The 26566-nt window shown below is 46.3% G+C and overlaps 4 protein-coding genes across 9 annotated transcripts in view; 3 read left to right on the forward strand and 1 right to left on the reverse strand.

Annotated features, from left to right (window-relative positions):
- SEC16A (SEC16 homolog A, endoplasmic reticulum export factor) overlaps positions 1-6511 on the forward strand; it is a 26658-nt gene extending 20147 nt beyond the window's left edge. For 5 of the 6 annotated variants that reach the window (XM_077787913.2, XM_021543602.3, XM_085556250.1 and 2 more), the window contains 11 exons: positions 179-267; positions 659-817; positions 1055-1132; positions 1355-1411; positions 1576-1687; positions 1989-2126; positions 2203-2303; positions 2679-2753; positions 3378-3437; positions 4331-4405; positions 4821-6511. In XM_077787913.2, coding sequence (XP_077644039.2) covers positions 179-267; positions 659-817; positions 1055-1132; positions 1355-1411; positions 1576-1687; positions 1989-2126; positions 2203-2303; positions 2679-2753; positions 3378-3437; positions 4331-4405; positions 4821-4889 — 1013 coding nt within the window. In that variant the 3' untranslated portion in view covers positions 4890-6511. The remainder of the gene's footprint in view (positions 1-178; positions 268-658; positions 818-1054; positions 1133-1354; positions 1412-1575; positions 1688-1988; positions 2127-2202; positions 2304-2678; positions 2754-3377; positions 3438-4330; positions 4406-4820) is intronic. The other variant, XM_085556249.1, reaches the window with a different exon arrangement.
- A 495-nt stretch (positions 6512-7006) lies between these two features.
- Positions 7007-16469, forward strand: INPP5E (inositol polyphosphate-5-phosphatase E). The gene is made up of 11 exons (XM_021543605.4): positions 7007-7073; positions 7693-8731; positions 10214-10337; positions 10527-10624; positions 11162-11286; positions 11406-11525; positions 11897-12004; positions 12778-12939; positions 13496-13611; positions 13976-14112; positions 15115-16469. The coding sequence occupies exons 2-11, from the start codon at positions 7890-7892 to the stop codon at positions 15245-15247; spliced, it is 1965 nt and encodes a 654-aa protein (XP_021399280.1). The 5' UTR covers positions 7007-7073; positions 7693-7889; the 3' UTR covers positions 15248-16469.
- Positions 16470-16668: 199 nt separating this feature from the next.
- On the reverse strand, positions 16669-22631 carry PMPCA (peptidase, mitochondrial processing subunit alpha). The gene is made up of 13 exons (XM_021543767.3): positions 22561-22631; positions 22277-22479; positions 22085-22164; positions 21694-21776; positions 21297-21391; positions 21064-21164; positions 20388-20651; positions 20085-20177; positions 19671-19789; positions 19139-19229; positions 18962-19024; positions 18448-18592; positions 16669-18150 (listed from the first exon to the last, which is right to left on the reverse strand). The coding sequence occupies exons 1-13, from the start codon at positions 22611-22613 to the stop codon at positions 17981-17983; spliced, it is 1560 nt and encodes a 519-aa protein (XP_021399442.3). The 5' UTR covers positions 22614-22631; the 3' UTR covers positions 16669-17980.
- Positions 22632-22712: 81 nt separating this feature from the next.
- Positions 22713-26442, forward strand: ENTR1 (endosome associated trafficking regulator 1). Its single transcript, XM_021543768.4, has 7 exons — positions 22713-22868; positions 22950-23183; positions 24375-24448; positions 24577-24688; positions 25213-25275; positions 25861-25997; positions 26285-26442. The coding sequence occupies exons 1-7, from the start codon at positions 22746-22748 to the stop codon at positions 26376-26378; spliced, it is 837 nt and encodes a 278-aa protein (XP_021399443.3). The 5' UTR covers positions 22713-22745; the 3' UTR covers positions 26379-26442.
- Positions 26443-26566: the final 124 nt, after the last annotated feature.

Below are 26566 nucleotides of genomic sequence, written 5' to 3' on the forward strand. Positions count from 1 at the left end.
AAAAAAAATCAAAACAATTGCAGTTCTCATTCTTTAAAAGACCAGGTTCTCTAGCACAAAACTCATAACTGGTGAAAAGTTTTGCCTTAAAACTGTTGTGGGGCTTGGGAGCTTTGTTTATTGTTGAGTTTTTTGTTGGTGTGTGTCCCTGCTAACATAATTTAATTTTTTTTTTAAGGAATGCAGAGAATTGCCCCAGAGTCTCCTTCACAAAACTCCTTCCCTGAACAGAGAGAGGATGATTTCTATGGCAGAATGGCTAACATGGTATTGTTATTTCACACATTTCTCCAGCTGCATTGCAGCCCAATGCAAACACAAGAGGATTTGGGGGCTCTGTATTGCTCTTCAGCAAGACTTGAAGCTTGGTTTTTAGAAGTCCATAAAGAACCAGATTAAATGTCTTTGTGTGGAAAATCTTGATAAAAAATTAATATTGTGTCAGATATTTATCTGCTTGTTTATTATGTGTTTATGTCCGGGCTTTATATCTAACCAGATAGCAGGACAAGGATTAATCTTAAGGTTTATTTTGTATGAACTTTTAGGTCTGTTCTGTTTATGGATTTTTCAAAGAAGGATTGTTTTTAGCAAGGTGGAATGTGATCCATCACTGCAGCAGTGAAAATTTTTGCTTTTCTGTGTATTTGTCACCCAGGGCTATGGGCGAAGGTCCCGAACAACCTCAGAGTCCTCTGCTCATTCTGTGGGACGAGAGAGATCCAACTCTGCAGCAAAACAACCTTCTCCTCCTCCCTCTGCTCCTGCAGGGAAAGAGAGTAAAAAAGAAACAAAAAAGGAGGCAGCACCCAGAAAGGTAAACTTCCTTGGAGAGGTACCTACAGCTGGAGATTTGTTGGTAAATGTGGTAACTCCTGGTCCACTGTACTTAAGAAGTCCTGACTGAACTATTTCTACTTACTAGTTGCAACTCTAAGAGTTGAAGTCCCTAACAGAAAATATGTTGTTGCATGAGAGTTTGTTTAACTTGCCTGTAATGTGAGACAAGAATTAACTGAGAGGGAGAGAATTAACTGATGTGATTTGTTTTTAGACTGGTGGAACCTGGTTTCGGTGGCTGATGGGAAAAGGCAGGAATGAGGCTCACCTGCCAGATGACAAGAATAAATCAGTAAGGCCCCAAGAATCACAAAAACCTTTATAAACTTGAATTTGTTCCTAATGTTCTCCTGGATGACAGATGAACATCGTTTTGATGAGTATAAGATGATTGTAAAACTTTAAAGATTATTCTTATTCTATGACAAGCTATTTTAAAAAAAGTTACAGTTATTTTAAACTTTTTTAGCAGCTTGCTTTGAGCTCTTTGTTTTTGACTGTGATTTTCTTTTAGATTGTTTGGGATGAGCAGAAACAACGTTGGGTAAATCTGGATGAACCAGAAGAAGAGGTAAAAATCCAAGTCCTCATGATTTCTCAAAGTGGAAAACAAAAATCTGTACTTGGTGCACAATTTTCTTTACTTGTCTCTTAAAAGCTGCTTTTTACTGAATTTGGATTAAAATGTGCTACATCAGACAATGGTGTGATTGGATTTTTTTTGTCTCCTTGCAGAGTAAACCTCCTCCACCACCTCCAACAGGATTTCCTAAAGCTGCTCAGGCTGCTCCCCCTGGGCCTGGAGGCCCCCCTGGTGCCTCTGTCAACGTGTTCTCCAGGAGAGCAGGTATCAGCCAGCACTGATATTTGAAGACTTTCTCCTGCATAAAATATGAAGGCAGAAGCTCTGACTTGCCCTGGGTTGTTTGGGAACAGCTGGCAGCTCAGTGTTGCTGGCTTTGCTCATGCCCAGCTCCTGCACTGCTATCACAGTGTACAGTGTGACATGACTTGGGTATTACTGTTTGTATCCCTGGAGTGTTATTTCCTGATCCTAACAGATGCTTTAACCAGCCAACTGTTCAAAGTAGACACAGGCATGATAAACACAAGGGTTCTTTCTGTTTTTCTGCATGTTTCTGGTTTAGCTGGGAGCAGAGCCCGTTATGTGGATGTCCTGAATCCAGGAGGAACCAAGGCAAGTGGTGCTGTTCCTGCACCATCAGACCTGTTTGCCCCCCTGGCACCTATGCCCATTCCTGCCAACGTGTTTGTTCCAAACTCAGGTGTGTGGATGGGATTGTGGGGAGGTTTTATGGCTATTTATGGGGTGTATTTGGGTAATTCCTATTTCTTCTGTAGTTCCAGGGGAATCCCAGCCCGTGGAGGGGAGTGGAGCAGCAGAGCACACACCAGCTGCAAACCAAACCAACACAGACCCTGCTGCAGCTGTGGAGCCAGAGGTGGGTTCCAAGGAATGTCTTGTAGGAGAACCCAAAGTTCTGATTCAAACCCCCTCAGGATTCTGAGCAGCAGTTTCACAGCCACAATCCTTAAAGCATGATGTTGTTGTAGGGTTTGTGGTTTAACGTTTTACTTAAAGAACAGAAGAGAAATACAAGTGAAAATGGAAGTGGGAGGTTGCATTTCCTAATTTGAATAGGGCTGCAGCTTCCATGGGTGCAGGAAAGGGACTGAGAACATGGGAAGAGTCTTGCACTGCACACTACACCTGCCTGATGTGTTGTAGCATTGTTCTGCCCCATTGGGTCTTTAAGGGAAATGTGGAATAGCCTTGTAGTAATGATGATAAACAGAAGTGCCTTGTTTTCCTTCAGTACTTAAACCCTGCAGCCCTTCCTCCTGGATCTGGACTTCATGTTCCTAACCCTGATGGCTCCCAGTCAGGCGAGGTAAGGCTTGATGCAAAGTATTTAATTAATGACTTTTTACTGTTAATTGTAGTGGTCTTAAAATGGACCATCTAAAACAAGTAACTGATTCAGTTGCTGATAAGTAGCCAACATGTGATATGACTGCCTCCAGAATTACACAGAAAAGACCTCTAAGCCCATATGAGAAGTTCAGCCTCCATTCACAACCCTACATTCTGTGATCTCCTTTTCCTATATAAGTACATTTAAAAGCCCTTTTTCAGATTAAAATGTCAGTAGCAGTTGCAGGCTCTCTTCTTGCCTCCATGCATGCATATAATTTCACTAATATTAAGTGCAAGACACAAGGAGAGCAAGTTGCTGTGTGCCAGGCAGAGTAACATGACCTTTGTTCCTACTAAATGTTTTCTATACCTACATAATTTTGTGCTTTAAGAAGTCCTTTTGATTTAAACTAACTTCTGGCTTTACGTTTGTTTTTGGTTTTTGTTTTTTTTTTTTTTTTAACTTGAAGTTGGTTTAACCTTTGGCAGTGAGACTTTGACAATGAAATAAAACAACTGAAAGCTTGAGGCAGTGACATGCATGACGACTTTTTTTATTTGTGTTTTTTTGTATTTGTGTGTTCTTGCTGTTTTGTAGCTTTCGCGCTCTAGTTCAATGAGTTCATTATCACGTGAAGTAAGCCAGCATTTTAATCAGGTACATGTGGCTGGCCATTCTCATTTATGTTAACTTATTTACTTTCCCCCACCTCCCCTCTTTATTTTGCATCTGCTCAAATACTAATGCTACTTTTAGTCATTTCCCCCTCATTTCACAGAATTATCATTAAAAGTAGATCATGATGTAGTGTTCCTTTTTACACTCAAACAGGGTCTTCAGTTTTGTGTCTTTATGAGAGTGCATGTAATCCAGGCATGCTTTTTATTGATGTTCCTAAGAGATTCACATAATTTCATCATCTTATTTCTGGGATACTAAAGAAATCAGTTGATTTTAAACAAAATAAAACCAAGCCTCCTCCAACGAAACCAAACCAACCTCCTAAAAAGACTCAATACAAGCAAAACTTGGTCTTTCTGCTGCTGCCAGTCTCAAATTGGTAATAAACCATTTGCAAAAGTCCCTGTAGGAATTAAAGGAATGCTTCATCTCTGCTGGAAGTTCCAGAGCTGTGGGGTCACCACAAAGGGGTGACAAAAACCTTTCTGATATTTTGTAATAAAGCAAAACCTGATATAGAATGTTTATTTTGGGGCAAGTCTTGAGGTGTGTACTAACAAAGGCAGAAGGTACTAATTGAGTGGAGTTGCACTGGTGTCTTGTGTTGGTTTTGCATGCTTTGGATCTGCAGAGCTATTTGCAGTTGATGCATGTGACACTGTTTGGCCAATTCCTACATTAAGCCAGCCCTGTTCTAGATCTGGATGCAAACTATGCCAGCACTCTGGAGTTTTTCCAATAGGCTGTACTCTCCATGTTGTTGGCATTATTCCTGTGAATATTTGCTCTGTATAACATAGCAGACCACATTTAAGAGGCACTGGAGTTCCTCTCTGCCTTTGTCTAATTTCAGTTTTTTCTCTTCCCAGCCTGCCACTGTTCCACCCTCGGGGGCACCTTCAGCAGGGGCGGTACCGTTCTACAACCCCTCTCAATTTGCACAAGTGAGTGAAGAGCTCATCTTTCCTTATCCTTTTTCTTATTATTCAAGATTTCCCAGGGAAGCTGTGCCTGCCCCTGGATCCCTGGAAGGGTCTAAGGCCAGGCTGAACAGGGTTTGGAGCAGTCTGGGACAGCAGAAGTTGTCCCTGCCTATGGCAGGGGGTAGAATGTGGTGGGCTTTAAAGTCCCTTCTGACCCAAACCAGTCTGATTCCATGCTTTGAACAAAACATGATTTTGTGCTTTATCAACTTCATCTGGGCTGTTGGATGTAGAGTGTTAAATGTGGACAAAGATCAGTCTGGCACCTGTTCAATTTAACAAGTTCCCATTCAAAACTTTATTGCTGATTTCTTGAATTTTTGTCTCCAGCATGACACTTCTACAGAACATTTTGTTATCCCTGTTCTTTTTACAGTCTCCTGCAGCCACTGGAAGTTCAAGACTGGGAAGAATTGGACAGAGGAAGTATCCAACACTGAAGTAGAATACAATGGCTTTGTATTTGGAATCCTTACTCATGTTCTGAGTATGCAAAGAGCTATTCAGCCTTATGGCACCTGGTATCAGCTGCAGGTGACATGACAGAAATCTAATGATGGGTGATCTTTTTCATGCTTGCACCTCATCTACGCAAACCATTACCAAACATGAAATGTATGTAACTTTTCCTTTTCAAAACCTGGCTAGAAATAGCTTTGCTGTGATAAAGAATAGGCACAAGAGAGGAAATAGTTGCTGTCTGTTACAAAACCTGTTTGTAAATTGCATAGGCAATTTATTCCTTAAGTTTATTTTAAACCTTACTAGCGTGACCTTCCGAGACATAGTTTCAGGGATTCCTTATTTTCTGAAGGATGCTCCCCTCCCAGCAGGGGTAAAAAAAAAAAAAAAAACACAACAAAACAAACATGTCCACATTGTAAAATAACACTGTGGCCTTAAGAGGACCATGCACAATTCCAAACAGAGTGTGGACCCAGAGATGTTCCCCTGGGAGGGGCTCACCCAGGAGTTGCCTCATGCTGGTTTGGTTTTTGGGAGTAGGGAGGGGGCCACAGCTCATCCAAATAAATCGACCTATATTGAATGAAAACTGTGACTGTAATCTAATCCTGATTTGATTTGGATCTTTCCTAGTCTGTATGTAGTTTGTGGTTTAGACTACCTGTAAAGCCAAGTGTATAGTGGGAAGGAGCTCTGTATCATAGCCAACGCTGTTCTCTTGACGAGTGAGTGTTTGTTTAAGTGCAATACGGTTACTTTGCTTTCTCTCAAACTGCTGGCACTCTGCAGCTGGGGGGTAACAGCTTGAAAGTTGCTTATTTTTTCCTTTTGGGAGTGCCAGGATCAGTGTAATAAGCCGTTCTTGAATCTCCCTTACTAAAATAACCAAGGTCTTAAATAGCTAACAGCTAAATTTCATACTAAAAGTAGATGGATTAGACCTCTACAGATGGACTTCAAAATCTTTAGGTTTAATATAGGAAATCTTGAAAACCGTGGTATGCAGTGTTTATATTCACTGAAGAATCTGAATTATCTGCAAAGAAAGAAATAAACTTTAAATATTTATTAAATCATTAGGCCATATTTTATTTAGAACTTGCCACCAAACTATTTGATTTTACTTGAATTTCTGCCCAGGAGTAGAAGTAATACGAATGTGAAATTGCCAGTATTTGTCCCTAGTTGGGTTTTTTTGGGGGTTTTTTTGTTGTTGTTTTTTTTTTTTTTCTTTTCCTGAATAACACCACTTTTCTAAGATTGTGTAGCCTTATGTATGTCCCAAAAAGTTTGTATGCAGCCCAAGTAAAACACTGTTTTGGGGGGGATTAGAAACTTTTGTGTGCTGGTCCATTCTCAATTCCCGACGTGGACAGCAGCAGTCAGTGTGGTTTACTTTTCTATAATTGAAACCTAATCAGACACTTGGCTTTCCTCTAGTCCAGCCAGGCTGCTGATTATTTTCTCCTTTCAGTAGAGACTGCCAAACAACTTCATGCAAGGAGGCTCCCCCTGAGCTGGGAGTGGCTGTCTTTCCTAAGTGTAAGATTTGACACTGTAAATTCTTAAATAAAATATTTTGCGCTCTGGAGCACTTTCACATTTTACTTTCTTCTTGTGGTTATTGCTTTAATGAGGTGGGTGAAGGAGCCTTTCCTTTTTGTCTGGGAACGATCTATGTGAGGAAAGCGTTTGGTTTTTGGAACAGCTTCATCGGAGCAGGTGTCGGTGCAATATTGGGAAGAACTCCTTTTCGCTAAGGGTGAAGAGGCTGTGGCAGAGGTTGTCCCATCGCTGGAAGCATCCAAGGTCAGGCTTGGAGCATATGGAAGATGTCCATGTGTATCCACGGCAAAGGCTGGGAACTGGGCGATCCTCAGGGTCCCTACCACCCCCAGTCTGTCATTCTGTCATCGCCGTTTGTACTGATCAAAATCGAAGCTTGAGGCTTAATACAGGCATCTTTTAAATTCCCCCAAGTGTAATTAACACGTTTAATCTGTTTCTGAACGCCGCCTTCACCCCGTGCCGCTGCCGGGCGCTCCTCCGGCCGCCGGGGGGCGCTGCGGGCGGGGCGGGCCCGGCGCTGCCCCCGTTGCCACGGCCGGGCCGGGACCGGAACGGGCAGCGACCGCGGATACCGGCGAGGAGCCGTGAGGGACCGGTGAGGCCCGCAGCGGCGGGGAGGGGCGGCCAGGGTGAGGGGGTGAGGGCCGGGTCCCGCCCGGCCGGCCGGGCTGAGGGCGGCGGCCCCTCGGTGCCGAGCCCGCGCTCGGGGCCGCCTCAGAGCCGCGTGTTGCCCCCTCAGGGCCGCAGAACGACGAGGTGCTTCCCCCCGTGTAGAGATGTACTCGCAGCCCGCTCCCGCAGCTCAAGCCGGCCCTGGGGTGTTTCTGTGAGCGGGGTTGGTGCAAGGCAGGAAAAAGCGGCAGCGATTTCCCGGCTCTGGGATCGCTGGAAATTTCCTGGCCTCGGGCAGCCGGTGCTGGTGACGCCTGTGTACAGCAAGGACAACGAGCTGTGGTTTCTGTGCAGCTTAAATTCCCTTTCGTGCTAGCAGGGCACGCTGCCTTTCCTGAAAGAAGGGTGTACACAGCCGTACAGGAGGTCTGTACTCTGCTTTTGGGGCAAAAAACAGGAAAGAACAGTGATTTTCTAACAAGGTCACGTTGAGGTGTGAGTTGTGCTATAGGGAGGTCCTGCAAGGAGATGCTTTCTGATCGAGGAGGACAGTTTGCAGCTCGATAACTTTTCCTTCTTATATCTTTCTTGGGGGAATCCAGGTACCCCACGTCTTGGAATTTTGCAGACAATGCATCTGCCTGCACATTCACCTGCCCTTCATTCCCAGCTAAAGGCTGAGCTGTCTGCAGTTCCCATGTCTCACTGGCTGAGTAAAGCCCTGTGATAAAGGGAAGGAAAGTATGCTTTGAGGAACTTTTCACCTGGAGCAGCATCCACAGCTGGTACCTGGGGGACAATGAGCACTCCAAATGGATTTCCGCAGCACTCAAGGCTGTGTCTTACTCGGAGCATGGAGGGTGGAGCAGTACAGGACCTGCAGGCAAAAAAAGCTGGAAAAGCAGCCAAAAAGGAGGCTGGGGGTGATGGGGCACCTCCGAAAATAGGCACGCCCATAAGTGAGACCCTAAAGCTTCTGCCAGAAGAACTCAAAGCTAACATGAAAATTAAATCGATCACTCCAAGGCCCCCTCGGAAGCCCCGGCTGGAACGTGCTGCATCCCTGGATGAAAAGAGCTGGAGGAAGTGGAGACGATTTAGGACGAGCCAGGAAAGTCTGACTGATCCCAACGAGACGAGCTCCTCCAATGGTTCCCTGCAGGAAGCGTCCCCCAGCCCGCCCACCAGGGGCAGGGCCAGCCCCTGCAATCCCTGCTGCCAGCAGGATTCCTTGCACAGTTCACCAGACGCCTTGGAAGCCAGTCCCGGGGGGAAGAGCAGGGCAGGCACCTCGGACCTGGGCAAACGAGCCTCCGAGATCTCCAGTGCCTTTGGGGGGCTCCTGCGGGGCAAGGGGTTCGCGGGGGGCAAACCCCGCCTGTCCCAAATCATGCCGGCCCGCCCCCTGCCTCCCATGGAGCTCAACGCGGCCTCCCACTCGCTGAGGACAGCTAATAGGATCGACTCAGATTGCCTGGATTACCGACATTATTCTCAGCACAAGTTTGGCAGGGTGAGCAGCAGCCTCAGCGACTCCCGGCTGCAGGGCAATGGGACGCTCTATGACAATTGCTCCACAGACTCCATGAAATCCACCTTCAGCGTGCTCACTCCCATCCGAGCCAAGGATGTCCGCAGCAGGTAGGGCTCCCCCAGCTTTTCTCCTGCTTTTGGGGTGTCAGCAGGGAGAAGAATCCCACTGGGCAGGGAACTTCTGAGCTCCAAAGCCATTCTCTGTTCTTTAACCTGCTGTGAAGGATGTCGGAAGATGAAGAGATCAGTACAAGTACTCTGCATTTTCTCCTTTCCTCCTTTTAGCTAAGTATTTTCATAAATCTCAGTCTGGTTTGCTGTCAGTTTGCTTGTAATATTAACATAATCTGGTTTGAGAATTAAGAAGTGGTGGCTGTGCATACCAGCAGTTGGGAAAACTTTTTTTAGAAAAATCTAAAAGTACACTGAGCTTGAACTGAAATGATAAATTACAGAAAAAAATAACACCAGATATTTTAAATTGAGATTGTCATACAGCATTATCACAGTCCTGTGAGGTGCTGAGCAGAAGTTGCACTTGTTTGCTTTCTGGTAGGATCAAATTATGTGCTGGGAACTACTCCAGTATCCCACAGGAGCTCCTCTGCAGGAGGCAAAATCCTAATCATTGATCCAAAGCGTGGGAGTCAGTAGTAGAGGGGAAACAATTCTGAGATAAATTAAAATGTTACTAGCTGGTAAAAAAACCCCAAAGAGAGATTGTTACTTGTTTGCCATGAGGGTTTTCTTTCCCATTCCTCCCTAAAGCTGCTGGAGCCTGGAGGGCAGTGCTGGGTTGCCCAGAACTCCCTGACTTTATTCTCTCATCATTATTTGCAGATCTTAAGCAAGATTAAAAATGTTTATTCAACATGCAGTCCCTGTGCCAGCATCCCTCACCTCCTGTGGGTGCTGTGGGATGCATCTGTCCTTCCCAAAGGGGATATTTTGAGACCTCAGGCTCAATAAATTATTTTCTTGAAGTTGATTTGATCAGCTGAATTAAAGGAAGAATGAGTGAGTTTGAGTTTTTTGTTAAAGAAACCTGATGCCAGAACACTGGGAATGGTGGAGCTGTTTTGATGTTTGAAGTAAACTGAGCTGCTTCAAGGTACTCAAATTTAATGGAATCACAGAATCACGGAATGGTTTGGGTGGAAGGGACCTCAAAGCTCATCCAGTGCCACCCCTGCCATGGCAGGGACACCTTCCACTGTCCCAGGCTGCTCTAAACCCTGTCCAGCCTGGTCTTGGGCACTGCCAGGGATCTAGGGGCACCCACAGCTCCTGTGGGCACCCTGAAGTTACCAAACCAATTTCTTTGTTCTGTATCTGGATGAATTTAGTGGGGCTGAAGACTTTGGATTGCTTCAGTCTTCTCATCACAGAACTTGAGCATCATCAGCCTCACCATCACCCTTGTGTCTTGGTTTGGAAGGAGCTTCAGGCAAGCAGAACAATTTATAAATGTTAAATTCCTTCTTCTTAAAGGTATATTCTTGATTACTTAAAGATTTAAACATTACACATCAATATCCCAGCTGCCCTGCCCTTTCCTTAAATGGTCTTCTTTGGGTCTTCTGTCCACAGGAGCTATTTGGAAGGCAGCCTTCTGGCAAGTGGTGCCTTAATGGGAGCAGAAGAACTCAGCAGATATTTCCCTAATCGGAATATGGGAATCTTTGTGGCCACCTGGAACATGCAGGGGCAGAAGGTAGGTGCACAGTAAAGCTGGCAGTAAAGTTACCCCAGCTCTGCTGAGAGGACTGGGGGAATGTTTTTCTGTTCAAGACTATGTTCCTTGTCAGTCATCTTTGTCAAATTAAAAGGTATTTTTCTAGTAAATATTTGCATAACTAATACTGCTTTTCTTTCTTTTTATTTTAAATTTCATGTGTAATAGGAACTTCCAGTGAATCTGGATGACTTCTTATTGCCAACAGATCCAGACTTTGCCCAGGACATGTATGTCATTGGGGTTCAAGAAGGCTGTCCAGACAGGTAGCAAAAACAATGTAATGAACCATCTTCTTTTATTGTTAACTAATAATTTTGCTTTGAAACAGACTAGAAATAGTCATTGTATTTCTAATATTTTCAATCATCAAGCCATTTAACAAGACTGAATTCTATTGCATGAGCACCAGAGGAAATGGGATTTAGAGGAAAAAGTGACAGAGATCTGTAAATCATAAAATCCCAGAATGGTTTGGGTTAGAAAGGACATTAAAGCCCATCCAGTGTCACCCTCTGCCATGGGCAGGGACACTTTGCACTAGACTAGGATCCTCCAAGCCCTGTCCAGCATGGCCTTGGACACTCTCAGGGATAGAACAGCTTCTGTGTACATACAGAATTTCATCCTGATGGCAAAGCTCTGCTGATTTCTGTGGCACCTCAGCGGCCACCCCTTAGTTCAGTGCAGGGAGGTTCTGTTTATGCCTTGATGTTGTGTGTGAGAGGGATTGCTGCGTGTGCACAAGGCTGATGTGCTCTCCCGTGCTGTCTGTGTGATCCAGCTGTTGTTCTCTCCTGCAGAAGGGAGTGGGAGATCCGCCTGCAGGAGACGCTGGGCCCCCACTACGTCCTGCTGCACTCGGCTGCTCACGGCGTGCTCTACATGTCCGTGTTCATCCGCAGGGATCTCATCTGGTTCTGCTCGGGTGGGTGGGGAGCTGAAGGCACTGCTGCCAGCCTCTGCCCTGCCTTTTCTCCCTCTCCTAACCTCCCTGCTCACTGTCAGAAGCATTTCAGTAACAGCATCTTCTTTTCTTCCTTCCAGAAGTGGAGTATGCCACGGTGACAACTCGAATCGTGTCTCAGATCAAAACCAAGGGAGCTCTGGGAATCAGCTTCACGTTTTTTGGGACCTCCTTTCTCTTCATCACCTCCCACTTCACATGTGAGACATTTGCAATCTTGCTACGAGTGTCCTGGTTGAGGGAGGAGGGGAGGGAGCTGTACAGAGGTGAAAAAGCAGGACAGGCTGAAGCCAAAGCTCAGGATTGCTGAGCTGACAAAGATAAGGGAGGAAATTTATTTGGTAACAAACTTACAAAAGAACTGTGTTAATGGAAACAGAAATGAACTCTGCACCATTGTGTCCCTCTTCCCACACTTTCTGCCATCATTATTCAGTGCAGACACTCCCAGAGTGTCACATTTGATATGTGGAAAATGTCTGATACCCTTTGGAAGCTCCTGGTATAACAAAAAATGATTGTTGAATGAAAATGATTCACTGGTGGTAGTTATGGGGTTTCTGTCTTGCAGCTGGGGACAGTAAAGTGAATGAGAGGAAACTGGACTACAATAAAACCATTCAAGCCCTTACACTTCCCAAGAATGTTCCGGACACAAATCCATATCGATCCAGCTCTAGTAAGTGGGAAACCATGAGCGTGGGGAGCCCGGGTCAGCAGAGTGTGCATTATCTCTGCACTGGGAAACAGACAAGAAGAGTGATAATTTGAGACTGTGTAAAAAGAAACCACAGGTCTTTTTGTCTGAGAATGGTTATTACTCCCATGATTTATGTTTTTTTCTCTTGAAATTGGGAATTTGAGAAAAAAATTGAAATGGAAGAGAGAAAATTCAAAAGGGAATTTTTACATGATGTATTTTTTAGCAATATGATAATTTTGGTTTAATTATTCTTAATATTACAGATGTGTTTTACTTTCTTGGTGTTTTCTAGAACAATTATATATTGTTATTATATATTGGAATGATATTATTTCAAATTTAACAGAATAAAGCTTATGTCACTTTGCGTGTACACAGGTCAGAGCATTGTTTGCCAAAGTCCATTATGGTTTCCTAATACTGTGCTGACAGCTTGATACCTAGATAGATAATTAGGTCCTTCTACTAGGAAATTGAATATACTCTTTATCTGCAGTGTAACATTAGCTTTTTGTGTTCCCTCTGGTGTTAGGTCCTATAGATAGTTTGGTCTCTTTTCAGCTTTTTCTATGGTTTTTAACATTTCTGTTCTGTTTTCTCCTGGGTTGTTAATTCCCAGATTCAGCAGTGATCACAGGTAGAAAACATACTCAATATCACATCTCCAGGTAGTGAAAAGAAAGAATTTCTTCCTGTTCCTTGGCCACATTCAGCAGCATCCCTTGAACACCTGTGGTGTGAATTTGCAGGTGATGTCACAACTCGGTTTGATGAAGTTTTCTGGTTTGGGGACTTCAACTTCCGGCTGAATAAGGATCGGGAGACTGTGGATTCCATCCTGAACCAGAACCCGGACACAGATGTGTCCAAGCTCCTGGTGTATGACCAGCTGACCAGTGAGATGAGTCGGGGTAAGGGGCAGCTGTTCATCTCCCTCCTCTCCGGAAACAAAGATACCTACACACAGGAGTAATGTCAGCCCAGTCCCCATTTCCTGGACACCTTTCCTGATTTTTTGGATTAAGTTACCTAAAGAAGGGAGTCAGCAGCTGTCAAATACAGTGGCAGTGTGTCAAGGGACCTTTTGCCATAGCAGTTTGCTCTGTTTAATGTAACCTCCCAAGTCATTTGCTGCTGTTTTATCTGACCCCTCTATAACCCGGGCACCTACTGTCCCACTGCTCAGGAAATTTAGATTTGAACAGCATTTGCAAAGCAGCATGAGTTTCAGCGGAAGGGGAAGTGCATGGACCGGTTCTTCTTTGTTTAACTGACCACTGATTAAACAGCCACTGGCTATTTTTTATCCTCTCCATGTCAGGACTGGAACTTGCTCCCTTTCTGGAGCCCAAGCCCAGGTTTTTCTGGGATGTGCGTGACTGTTGTTTCTAGCCAGCATTAGTAGACACAGTGCCCAGTTCTCAGGAAGGAGGAGTTTGTTCATGCCATTCTCCCCTTTCCTTACAGGGTCTATTTTCAAAGGATTCCAAGAGGCTGCTATCCATTTCCGTCCTTCCTACAAGTTTGATATAGGAAAGGACAGCTATGACACCACTTCCAAACAAAGGACTCCCTCCTACACGGTAAGGGATGATTTCAGAATTCAAAGGGGATTCAGTTGAGCTGAGATTTGTTGCTTAAGGGCAGCTGGGACTTCTGGAAGAAAGGATTGTTGAATTTGTGAGCACAGGGAGAGTTTGGCCTAGGCTGTTAACCTTATTTACCCTGCCTTACCTCCTGGGTGAGCGGGCTCTCCCCTGTGCTCAGAGCTGGCACAGGACTGTTGGGATCAGACAATGAATGGATCCCCATCCAAAGACACCTTAACTTCACCAAGAGGAGCGTGATGAATGACTGGATTTGTCTCTTGTGAAGCAGTGCTGCTTTCCAGGGTGGGTGATGTGCAGAGGGGGTCACCCTCACTGTCCCCTCTCCCCCTGCCTCCAGGACCGAGTGGTGTTCCGCAGCCGCTACAAGGATGACATCCAGGCTGTCAAATACTCCTCTTGTCCTGTCATCAAAACCTCAGACCACCGGCCTGTGTTTGCCTTGTTTCGTGTGAAAGTGAGGCCTGGCAGAGACAAGTGAGTACCTCCTGCAGCTCCACATGACTGCTCATGATTGCTCCAGTGACCCCGAGGATTTTCTCCTGTGTCTGTCCCTGCAGCCTGTTGGGTTTTACCCAGTGCATGCTGGTGGTCAGAGCACTAAGAGCTTAAACCTTGCCTTGACAGCTGAAATCCCTGCTGCCAGGTCTCTTAATCCTTCTGAAGGGGATAAACAAAGCCCACTGGAATTCAATACAAATCTGTGTTTTATCTGAGAGGCAGTTCTTTGTTTTCCATATCAGCATGGGCAGCTTTTCTCTTCTCTTCCTCTTTCCCTGTTTAGGATCAGTTCTGCTTTCCCTCCCCAGTGGTGGCTGCAGTTCTGCACAGCTGGATGTCAGTGGAGTATTTTGAGATCCTCCAAGTTCTTAATGTCCTTAATACAACATAGGCTGTTGTATTAGTAGAACTCCGTAGGAAATTTGGTTTGGAATTATTCTCTTTTTTGTGAGTAACCTGGTCAGGGATTTCAAGACCTGAATATCTAAAAAAGTGATTCTCAAAGTATTTGACCAGCAGTGCAATTACAATGGGAATTTTTGTTTCTGGGTATTAAATACCCATTAAATAGCAGTGTGTGATAGGCTGCTCAGGTTTCCTCTCTAGAAGAGACCAAGGTAAGAATTGTGATGAACCACATCAGTGAGTACACCAAGTTAGCAGTAACCTGGTATAGCTTTTCAAATGAGTGGGTTTTAGTTCAGAGTCATTAAGAAAGTCCTCTATGTATGGAAGAAGGTGAGTTCATGCTAAAATTTAAAGTACATTTCCTTTTACAACCAGCATTTTAAATTATTGTGAAAAACCTTAACTTGTTGCTGTGGAAGAACAGCTCTTGTTTCTCCCACAGCAGTCACTGAATGCCTTAAGAAAGTAAAAATCAGATTTGTGGCCTTTGTTGTATGAAGTAGTAGGGAAATGCTGGGCAAACAAGAACATACTTATGCCCTGACCTGCTGGCTTGTGTTCCTGTTGCAGCATCCCCCTGGCTGCAGGCCTGTTTGACAGAGATCTGTATTTAATCGGAATAAGGAGGAGAGCCACAAGGGAGCTTCTGAAACGCCGGGAACAAAAGGACCAAAGATCCAGCAGCATATGTAGCATTTCTTGAGCTGAAAGCTCTGCAGTGCTTGTGATAGAGGTACCCTGAAAGAGGATTTCAGACCATGGCAAACTCTGCAGGGAATTGTCTGCTTAAGCACCTCTGGCAGTTGCTGTGGCTTGTGAAGAATGTCTTAAACCTCATCCTGGATTCATTTGCATGAGCTAATCCATGTAGCTCAAGTGCTTCTGCCTAAGGAAAGGAGTCAGTTCTTTAAGACATCCATCCCAACTGGTGTAACTGATTTATTTTTAACCAGACTATCTTAGGAAGCCACTGGGTAGCAGACCCTTGGTTCCCCTCCATGCTGAGGCACAGCTGCTGGAACTGGCATCATCCAGGGCAGGGGACCTAAGAAAAGCCTGCAGAAAGGTGACTTCCTTGTTTGTCTCTTTGGTTTGGTCAGGCTAACTTCCATCCAGTGTGGGGTTGGGTTTGCTCCTTCTCTGTAGCCAAGTTGGTATTCTGTACAAGGAGTAGCAGGGACCAGTTCATGGCAGTGGTGCATACAGATGGTGCTCCTGTGTTGGGCTTTTTGGGTCCTCCACAGCAAATTGTGTGAATGTACTCCTGTACATTGAAATGTAGAAACATTGCCTTTCAATAATCATTCTATAGGCCTTCTGTTACTAAGGGGGTAAATACCAAACTCTCAGGCCATATATTTGTCTGCTGAGACTGCTTGAAGCAATCCCTTCCTGAACTCACTTGTCCTCCCCAGGGCTGATTAAGCACTACCTGCCTGCAGCAGCAGGAGCTGGAATTTATCTGAGAACAGGCACTGTGTGATGCTTCACCAAAGTGATGCCAAGTGAGTGCCCCAGGGAGGTTTGCAGAGCACCTGCAGCCACTCAGCTCCACACAGCTCCATTACCTCCAATCACAGTCAATTTCTTTTGGTTTTATTTTTCCAGATCACTAAACTGTGAATAACTTGCTATTTCTGAGGTAGTGTTGTCTTAAGGCTATATATACTACAAGGACCAGTATGGTACTGGTAAAATGTTAAGTACAGCTAATAATTAAGAACTCCTCATGGGCACAGATGGGATCAATAATCACCTTAGGACCTAAAACATCATGCAAACACCTTGGAGGAAGTGCTGCTGACTATGCAACCTGTCCAAGACAGGCTCCTGTTCTGCGGTACATTTATGGCACTGACCTGTCTGTAGCCATCAGGTATTTGGATTTCCTTTCTTTTTAAAGGAATAAAAATAAATTAATGCAATACCTTAAGTGAGAACCAGCTTTTATTGTTGTCAAAACCAGAGTTCTTTGTGTGGTGTGTGTTTGGGTGACCTGGGCCATGTCTTCAGCTGGAGGGGTGGGACAGATTTCTCTGAAATTGTTTGCATTGAACAAAGCATCCTGCACTGCCCAGCTCAGGAAACCCTTGGCAGATGAATTTCAGAACTCTTACTACTTGCTCAGTTGTTCAGAGGTCTCTTTATTTCCTCACAAGCATACACAACAACTGAACAGGACTTCCACACTGTGGGCTCTGCAGGAAGCAATGCAACATTTTCTTTTGAGTTGCAGGAAAGGATGGGGTAAAGCAGGTAACAGCAGCCTCGCAGTGCTCTGCTCCCAGCTGCATTGCTCCTTACCATACACATCTAGCAGTGAAGAGCTGCAGTGCAGCTGTCTTGTATTTTTAAACCCATGTATTAGGGGATTATAAAAATCCAGTGTTTTATTCCTCTTTTGAGTCTCCATTTCTTTAGCATGTCACGCATGTGGCACTTGGCTTTCTGTGACATGGTGTCAGTCAAGATCATGTTCCTAAATGTTGTGATCTTGTTATCTTGACTTCCAGCTGAGCCACATCTCTCCTGTGAGACTGATTGTGTCTTCTTTTTGCAAGGCCTTAAGTCCATCTGGGTGATACTGAGGAAATGAGGCATGAGTTTAAGGTGCAGCAGCAGCAATTCCTTTAATAACTGTTTGTAAAGCAACTCTGGAGGAAAAGAACTTTTATTCTTTAGTACAGTTCATGTCCAAGTGAAAAACCTAAAGAGGATTGATCTCATTCTTAAGTGTCCATTGTGTACAGTACCTCTGCAGAGGAATGCCACAGAAAACTGGTTTTGTCATGGGGCTGCTTTCCTTGGAACTCTAGCAAGATGCTGAAGTTATTCCCAGGTGGGTGATTCCTTGTCAGATGGTGAATTACACTGATGAAATGGATCCATGATTTGTAACAAAATCTGGATTGCAGGAAACTTTTTGCCTAACTTCACAGGGACAGTAACTATTATTTTCCTAATTTAGTTTGACCAAGTCTTTCACCTTGGTAACAGTTATAAATGTTGTCTGAATTCAGACATGTAAGCCAAGCTGTTTAAGGTGCCACACATTCCTCAGGAAGGGCACAGTGGGGCCTCATGTGACAGCCCCACTTCCACTGCTGGGGTGATGAAGAGGCAGTGACTGCTCAGAGATGTGCTTTCACTGTAGTGAAATTTTGGCTTGCTCTGTTCTCCCCAAAGCCAAGAGAAGGGTGTCAACACCCATCTTCTCCTGTAACCTATCAGAGGGTCAAACTCCTCCTCCAGAGCCATTGCTGGCTCCTTACACCAGCCCTTCACAGTCCAGTGCTCCAAAGCAGCTTTGCTCAGCTCCATGGCTGCACAGAATGCCTGGGAGCATTGGGGGGAGGGAGGGTGGTACAGCAACATGAGAATCAAAAAAAAACCATTAAAAAAGAAGGGATTCTGAGGCAGGGCAGGAGGCGCTGCTCTATCGGAAGAGGCGGTAGAGCCGCGGGAGCCGCCCGTCCTTGCTGGAAAGGGCGGCCTGGATGTGCTCGTACGTGGGCAGATCTGTCAGGTCACCCAGGGCAGCCACTGCTGGCTTCTTGTGCAGCATCTTGGTCACCACCCTCTTGATATCACTAGGTTTCACCTGGCCTGCAGGCAGAAAAAGGGCAGAGCTGTGACACCTCCACTGTGAATAGCACAAAGCAGCTTTAGCCCCACGCTCAGAAAACCAACTCCATATCTCCTCTATCATGATTCTTGTTTTCCCTTCCTTCTGACCAAAATAAGCCCTGTGCTGTTAATTGTGAAAGCAATTAAGCTCAGTTTGAAATGTATTTCTGTAGTATTTATGCCCCTAGACTTTCAGAGGTAATTCAGCAGTGCTACGAGAGTATTTTAACTGTACCCACAGTTCCCTCAAGGCAAGGCAAAGAATTGTCTACTCACTGATGAGGTCACAGAGCTCATGAGGTAGTTTCCTTGTGTTTGTTGCCAAAACCTGCCTCCCCACATCTTCAAAGATCACTGGCCGAGACTCCAGGTTCATCATGAGCATGGACTTAAGCTGTGTCTTTGCTCTCTCAAGTTCTACCTGTGAATGAGCAGGAAATTTTTAAAAAATCTTGTTGCTGGTCTGTAGTACAAGGTAACATGGAATAGTTCTGCAGACACCTCTCTCTTTGTGAATGCATTGCTAACGTTGCTGTATTCTTTTACAGAAATATGTAACAAAATTATATATGAAAATCCATTCTAGCACAGTCAATGTGATGCATTCACAGAATCCCAGATCGGTTTGGGTTGGAAGGGACCTTAAAGCCCATCCAGTCCCACCCCTGCCATTAGCAGGGACACCTTCCACTATCCCAGGGTGCTCCAAGCCCTGTCCAGCCCAGCCTTGGACACTTCCAGGGATTATTTCAGCTCAAAGACCATCTGCAAACTCAAATGTGCTGCTGACCTCTCCCACTGCTCCTGCCATGAGGATGAATTCCCTGGTGATGATTTCCACCATCTCCCGAACCTGCGGAAAACAATAATGGAAAGAAGATCAGAACAATGCTTCTTGTATCCACAGAACTCTGCTACTGATGTGGTTACTGCTTAAGGACTCCTGCCTCTGAGTACAGGACTCTACCTGCTTTGGATCTGCACTGGCATGGATACACAGGAGCCCTGTGTCCTCATAGCTGTGGTGGTAAGAGGTGGCATTGTACATCCAGTGGTGCCTGTGAGTATACAAGCAGTATTTTAAAATTTAAATTTACAATGTAAAAATTAAACATGGACAGTAAGCACCCTCCTTGTGCATTCTCAGGATTCTCTGCAGTGCAGTGAGAATTGTCAATCCCTCCTTCTGACAATTTATGCATGTGGCATCTACTCCCTTCTCTCCACTTCAATCCTTGAGACCAAACCGAGGACAATACAGAGCCAATCCTGTTAATATTCCCTGACTGAAGCATGGACAGGGCTAGCAGAAGAAAACACAATTCCTGGTCACTTCTGCCCTTTACTTTCACACTCTCAAAATGCCAACTGACACACCAGTCCCACATTCCAAGCAGAATGAACTGATGTAAAACCTGGTGGGATTTGCTTTTTTTTTTCCCATGTAAACCTACTCCAGGATTGTTTCTGGCACCTCTTAAAGAGCAAGACAAACCCACCTGTTGAGCACATTGAGGTACAGCCGGGTGAACATGCCCTTGCCAGGTCCTCCAGCTGAGAAAGAGCCACCACCTCCCATCATCATGTTTAGCACCGCAAAAGGAATGAAATCATCCTCCTGGATTGGGACAACAAACTCAGGTAATGGCAGAGATCTCGAGGGTTTGGGCTGAGTAATGGGGAGTTAAAAACCACAGCATAAGAGCAGTGTGAAGGTCAAGGCCTTCAGCAAAGTGTTGTGGAAAATGCTGCTTGTTTTTATGTGCAACAGCAAACATGCCAATGTTTGTGGAATCAATCAGTGCTCCTGGGATTCTCCAAGGAATAGGTATATGTACTCCAAGTATAGGCATGCAGAATGAAGGATTTCAGGTCAATACTTACTAAATGAAGAATTTCAGGTTAATACTTACTAAAAACGAGCAGCTTTCTAACCCAATCATGATGTGGGTGAGCTCTGGGATGGGAGTAGGGCCCAGACTCACATCTGACATGTCTTTTTCAACCTGTGGGAAGGGCAGATGGATCATTAACCCCAATCTTCATAGCTGTTGTACTCAGTTTGATACATTTGATACAATCACCGTGCCACCCAGTTAACAGCTATCATGGCCAGCTTGGGCTCATACTCATGAAATATAACTTAAGAAAAGCAAAAGCCTGGAGAGAAATGAGCAAATCCCAGCAAGCTGCTGGCTGTCACCTCCACCACGTACCTTGATGATGCCTCCGGTGTACTGAGCCACGGACCTGTCCACAGCCCTGCCCTGCCCAGAGCCCCACACGGGCTCCACGCCCAGCAGGTATTTCCTGGCACACTCCACCAGGTGCTCGTGCTCAATGCCCACCCCAGCCAGCACCATCCTCTCTGGGGTGTAGTAACTGCTCAGGTAGGAGTGCAGCACGTCCCGGTCGATTTTGTCCGTGTTCTCCACGGGGCAGAACCTGTTCAGTCCCACTGTGTTGTCTCTGAAGGCTGCCTAAAAGGGAACAGACACATTAACATCACAAATCACTTCATTTTTTCCCTAAACCCCTCTCTAGACCTCTTTTTGCTTTGGAATTAAGCCCACAGCTGAGAGAGGAGAAGCTGAGAGTGTTTCACTAATGTCAGTGCAACTCAGTAACATTTTGTCACCCACATCAACAAAATGTGGGTGAAATAGAATAGAATCACCTACAAAATGTGGGTGAAAATAGAATTATATTTTAGTTTGGGTTAGAATCTTCCACATGTGTTGAATGCTGGATTTCAAAGTGAAGGGACAGCCAAATTCTCCCATCTCAAAAACTGAATAAGAAAAAATCTGGTTTTAGAACAGTCTAAAATAAACCCTGGAGCTGCCAAAAACCACAAGGAAGAGAAAACAGCAGGAATTCCCAGTGTGTTACCGCATGGATCATTTCTGTCAGGAGAGGCTCTGGGTCAGGTCTCATGTTCAGATCCTCCAGCTCAAACCTTATGGCCATTCGGGTCATCTCAATTTCCTCATCTGCAACAAGACAAAGCAAGGGATGGCAGCCCCTACACAAAACCCCCAGCTGCTGCAAGGTCACTTCTGAGGGAATTCTGAGCTCTTAAGAGCAGGCCATGTGGTGGAAATGGTGTTTTTGTGCTGCCAGACCTGATAACCTGGGCTGGAGGGTTACATCAGCCAGCAAGTTGACCACGGTGTCCAGGCCTCTGGCATCAGCAGACACTGCGTACATGATGGTGTCCCTGCAACACAAAAACAGCTTCTGCACTGGGCAGTCACTTCTGGGATCATCCAGTATCATCTCAGTATCAGGAAAATTACAGATGAAGCTGTTCTAACCATTAAATGCTTCTGAAATGAAATAGATCTGAGTTTTATAATCCTTTCAGGCTCACTTTTGTAAATTCCCAGCAGCCCAAATAAATGGATTTCTGCTGCTTGGGAACAAAAAGAAAATGAGGCTCATTGGAACCTCATCAGAAAATGAGGTTCAAGGTGCTGTCAGTGCTACAACACCCAGGTAAGATCAGAAGGAGCAGCCCACCTCGATGCCTGGCAGTCACAAATGCCTCCATGCTTCTCTAAGGTGAGGAGAATTTCGTCTTTGCTGCCAAACTGAGCTGTGGACTAAGGAAGAAGATACCAGTTATTAATTAGTACAGTAAATTAGTATAGTAAAGCAATACCTGTTTATACCCCTTCAGTGCAACCCAAAACATCTTTGACATTTCAGTCCAATGGTTAGATCACTACACGCCAGCCTCGGACGTGAAACCACAAAGACTTCTAAAACATAATTAGTCATGCTAATTAATAATCAATTAAGATGCTGTGACTGTCAGGGCTGCCAGGTCTGTTTTAGAGGTGCAGAGAGCCCTGCGGGTCAGGCCCTCAGCTGCTCTGTGCAGATTTGGGGACTCCAGGGTAGTACTCACACAGAACGCCAGCTTTTCCAAGAAGTGGGAGATACCACTGAGGTATTTCGCTTCGTGTCTCGATCCCGAATTCACCAGAACTGGTGCAAAGAAGAGAATAAACCAGCGTGACTTCCACAGCCCCGGTCCTCACCGTCACACCCGGGGCTCGGGGTGGGGGAGCTGGGGCGGCACCGGCCGCCGGCTACTCACTGCCCACGGTGCAGAACTGCCCGAATTTGTTCTGCGAGGCGACGCGCAGCCCGTTCTCCAGCACGGTCACCCGCGTCTCGAAGCGCTCTCGGCTCTCGGCCGCCGCGAACACGGCCTTGGGCACGCCGGGCAGCGGGCACGTCAGCGACACGCCGGGGTACGCGCCGCCGCCGCTGTAGCTGCGGCCGGCCGCCAGCCCGCACCTGCGGGACACCGCGGACACCGTCACGGGCTGATCCCCCCACCCCGAGGGGTCCCCCCGCGGTCCCCGGGGCCGCGCTCACCGCCGGGCCGGGCCGCAGGCGCCGCGCCGCAGCCACGCCATGGCCGCCGCCATCTTGCCGCCGCCGGGAGCGTGGGAAAGGGGCGGGGCCGCGGGTGGGCGCGGCGGCGGAGAGCGCGCGCTCATTGGTCGGCTCCGCCAGGAGGCCCCGCCCCCGGCCCCGCCCCGCCCCGCCCTCAGGCGGCCATGGCGGCGCTGCCGGTGGCGGAGGCGCTGCCGGCGGCCCCGGCCGAGCCCAACCCCTTCTCCTTCCGCGAGTTCGTCCGCTCCAAGCGCCGCGCCGGGGACGGGCCGGGCGGGGACGCGCAGGTGAGGCCGTGCGCGGCAGCGCGGCCGCGCTCCGTCCCGTCACGACGCGTGCCTCAGCTTCGCTGTCCCCTCCTCCCTCAGGCGGCTCGGGACGGGCCCGTCGTGCCCCCGCTGCCCGCGGTGCCCGCAGAGTCGCGGGACGAGCAGCAGGACGATGAGGAAGAGGAGGAGGAAGAGGAGGAGGAGTGGAGCGAGAGCTACCAGCCGCTGGCCGTGGAGCAGGCCCAGCTGGCCGCGCTCGGAGCCCGCCCGGGGCCGGGCCGGGTCCCCCCGGGGCCGGGCCGGGTCCCCCCGGGGCCGCCGAGCTACGAGCAGGTGAGCGCTGCCCGCCCTCCCGGCACCGTCCGGGGTCAGAGCGGCTCCCAGCTGGGAGCTGCTCAGTCCCAGAATCAGCTCTGGGAATGTGCATTTCAGCACGCCCATGTCTGTTAAGATTCTTAGGATTTTCTAAAGCCTTCAGAGTTTACATTCTTGTAGAGAAGTTTCTCACACAACTTTCTGTAAACAATCTATTTTGCATTCCTCCATAGGGGCGGAGAAATTTGATGTACTAGTAGTTTGTCCAGTGTCATTGGAGAGGTGGCACATTCACCCTGCAATCCACTGTCACCTTTGGAAAAGTATAAATGCTGGAGTCAGAAAATAAACTTCCTCTTTTTCACCTGTGCAATGGCAGCAACTCGCATTGTGCTTTCACGTGTCCTGTAGTGACACAGGTCCAGCTCTTTCTCTCTCCTACTGCCCTGCTCATGATGTTAGCATTCAGGAACACACAGAATCACAGGATATCATTATCTGCAGGTGCTTTTATTGAGAGCTCTGGGAGTTGGGGTACAGCCCCACATCTGACTCCAACATGGCTTTTGAGCTGAATGTATTTTATATTTTATCGCTATATAACTTACATATTAATTATTAAACTTATATTGTTCTATTGTATACATTGATCTTATTCAACCGTGAGTTTCTCGTGACCCATTTCAAGCCCCTGACCACAGTTTCTCATTATTATTCTTACGATTAAACTGTAATTATATTTAATTACTAAACAATCATCACACTTAACAATTATATCATTTATCATATACCAGCTACACAGGTGGAGTTCCAGCAAGTACAAGGCAAATACTTTCCCAGGGTATTTTCCCAGGGCCTACTAAGCTTAGTTTTCCTTCTAACTCCCCAAATCCCCATGATTTTAAAACCCTTTTACTGTCACGACCCGGGTGAATTCCTGGTGCTTCTGACCCCCTGAGGTCACGTTCATTTAGAATCAGCAGCATTAATTAGTCACATTCACACTGATGGTTCAGTGCCACATTCCTGTGCCCCACAGTGGTTTCCAGACTGGTAAATTGAAGGTAAAATTAAGCTGGAATGTATTAGAAAGTACAAAAATTTCCAGTATTAAAGCTGAATATTCTGCCATTGGTCTTGGGTTGTTGGTATTGTTATGAAAATGCACCTCAATCCTAAAAAGAATTTTTTATTTCTTTTCTTTTTTAGCTAAAAGAAGAGAATGCTATTTTGAGAAGCAAGATCAATAAGCTTCAGATTCTGTCTGAAACTCAAGCAGACAAGTTCGTGAGGAGAATTCATTTTCCTTGTAACATGAAACCATGAGATTCTTGATCCCTCCCCAGAATTTCCTTCCTAACGTATGTAATGGTACAAGTGCTTACTGTGTGCCACATCTTATTTTTTTAAGGATGAGGAAGCTTGAGAAGAAGCTTGAGGAAAACAAACTCAAAGATGAAAAAGAAGCACAGGATTTGGAAGCAATGGTGCAGCACGTGGAGCAGAATCTGCAGCTGATGACTGTAAGTGTTGGCTTTAGGTTTAGATCAGATGTCAGGAAGAAATTCTCCCCTGTGAGGATGGGGAGGTTCTGCAGAGCCCAGAAAAGAGCAGGAAGGAGGGAGCTGTTCCTGCCTCCTAAAACATTCAGGATGGTGTAACACAAATCCTATCCCTGCAAGTTCTGTGCTGGAATCACTCATTCCCATGTAGCTCAAGCTGCCTGGGTTTTTATTTTTTTTTTTTAGTTTTATTATATTTTTAGTTTTTTAATATTTTTAGTATTAACATTATGATAATAAGTGATAGCTATATATTCTATTATTTACTAATATATGATAAATCTATATTATATATTATATATTATATATTATATATTATATATTATATATTATACTATATATTACACAAATAGTATTATATATCATATATATGGTATTATATATTATAGTTATTATTTATGTGATATATTATATATGTATTATATATATTATATAATAAATCAATTTTTATTATTCTTATTTCAGCAATCTCTGTTCTGTTGCAGAAACGGGCCGCCAAAGCTGAGAGCAGCGCTGCCAAACTGAGACAGGAAAATGCACAGCTCCAGGTACACAGCAGCACTGCTGGGGCTGCAGGGACACATCTCAGAATTGAGCCAGGGGAAAGAATATTGCAGGGGTTTTGCAGGTTCTGAGGAAAATGCTGGCTGTGTTTTAAGGTTCAGTGAAGGCTTGTGTCCTGAGGGAGGGCCTGGATGGTGTCAGACTCTGCAATGGTGAGGAGCAGTGGCCAGAAACTGAAATGAGGAAGAACTTCTTTCCATGGAGGGTGACGCATCCCTGGAGCAAACTGCCCAGGGAATTCGTGGAGTCTCCCTCTCTGGAGACATCCAAACCCACCTGGAAATGTTCCTGTGCCAACTGCTCCAGGTGACACTGCCTTGGCAGGGGGTTGGGCTGGATACATCCAGAGGTTTTTCCAACCCTACTGGTTCTGTTCTTCTGGGCAGACACTCCCTCCAGGCAGGTTCCGGGCTCTAGTCACTATTTATTACATTATTGCACTCACTATTTGTGTTAGTTAATGATTACTTTCCACACCCATAAACCGCTGTGGGAATGCATCCATTAGCTGTCGAGTACCTCCTGCACTTCTGGGGTTGCTTCTCACGGATTTTTCCCGCTGCCCCCAGGAGGAGCTGAGGAATTCCCGGCTGGAGAAGGAGGCGCTGCGGGCGGGCCAGGCGGGACTGGCGGCGGCCAAGCGGAACGCGGAGGTGGCGCTGCAGCATCTGCTGCGGGTCACAACCAGCTCCCGAGCATCCCTCAGGTCAGCCGGGCTGCGGCAGCCCTCCCGGGCACGGGGCTGCACCCTGGGCTCGCAGATAAACCTCCCCAGTGGGTTTTTTAGGGTTGAAATTCAGGGCTTTGTGTTGTGAGCCAGAGGAGCTGCTCCGTGTGTTTTCCTCCAAGTGTAAAAATAAGTGGGAAGTGGGAGTCTGTGAGTTTCCAGTGCTGATAAAACGCTACTTGATAAATCACAGAATGCGGGAAGACTCTCCCAAAGCTGCCAGGCTGCCTGTCCGCACATGTAACACTGCATCTCTCCCACTCCAGGCAGCTGCTGTCTGGAGCAGAATCCCTGCAGCTCGTGGCTGACCTCCTGAAATCCATAGACAGAATCTCTGAGGTGTCAGAGGACGGACAGTGACTCACACAGCACGGAGGACTTTGTTTTCGTATGGAAACCACTACTAAAAAGTGAATTTTTGATACTTGGCCTCATTCTGATGCGCCAAACTGACTTCTCCACCCTCTCCCGCGGTGCAGCCGCAGCCAGGGATCGCTGAGCCCGGCACGGAGCCGGCTGCAGCGCCGTTCCTGCGGGGCCGGAGCGCG

Source organism: Lonchura striata, chromosome 17 (assembly GCF_050655825.1).
Source record: "Lonchura striata isolate lonStrDom1 chromosome 17, ASM5065582v1, whole genome shotgun sequence".
NCBI lineage: Eukaryota > Metazoa > Chordata > Aves > Passeriformes > Estrildidae > Lonchura > Lonchura striata.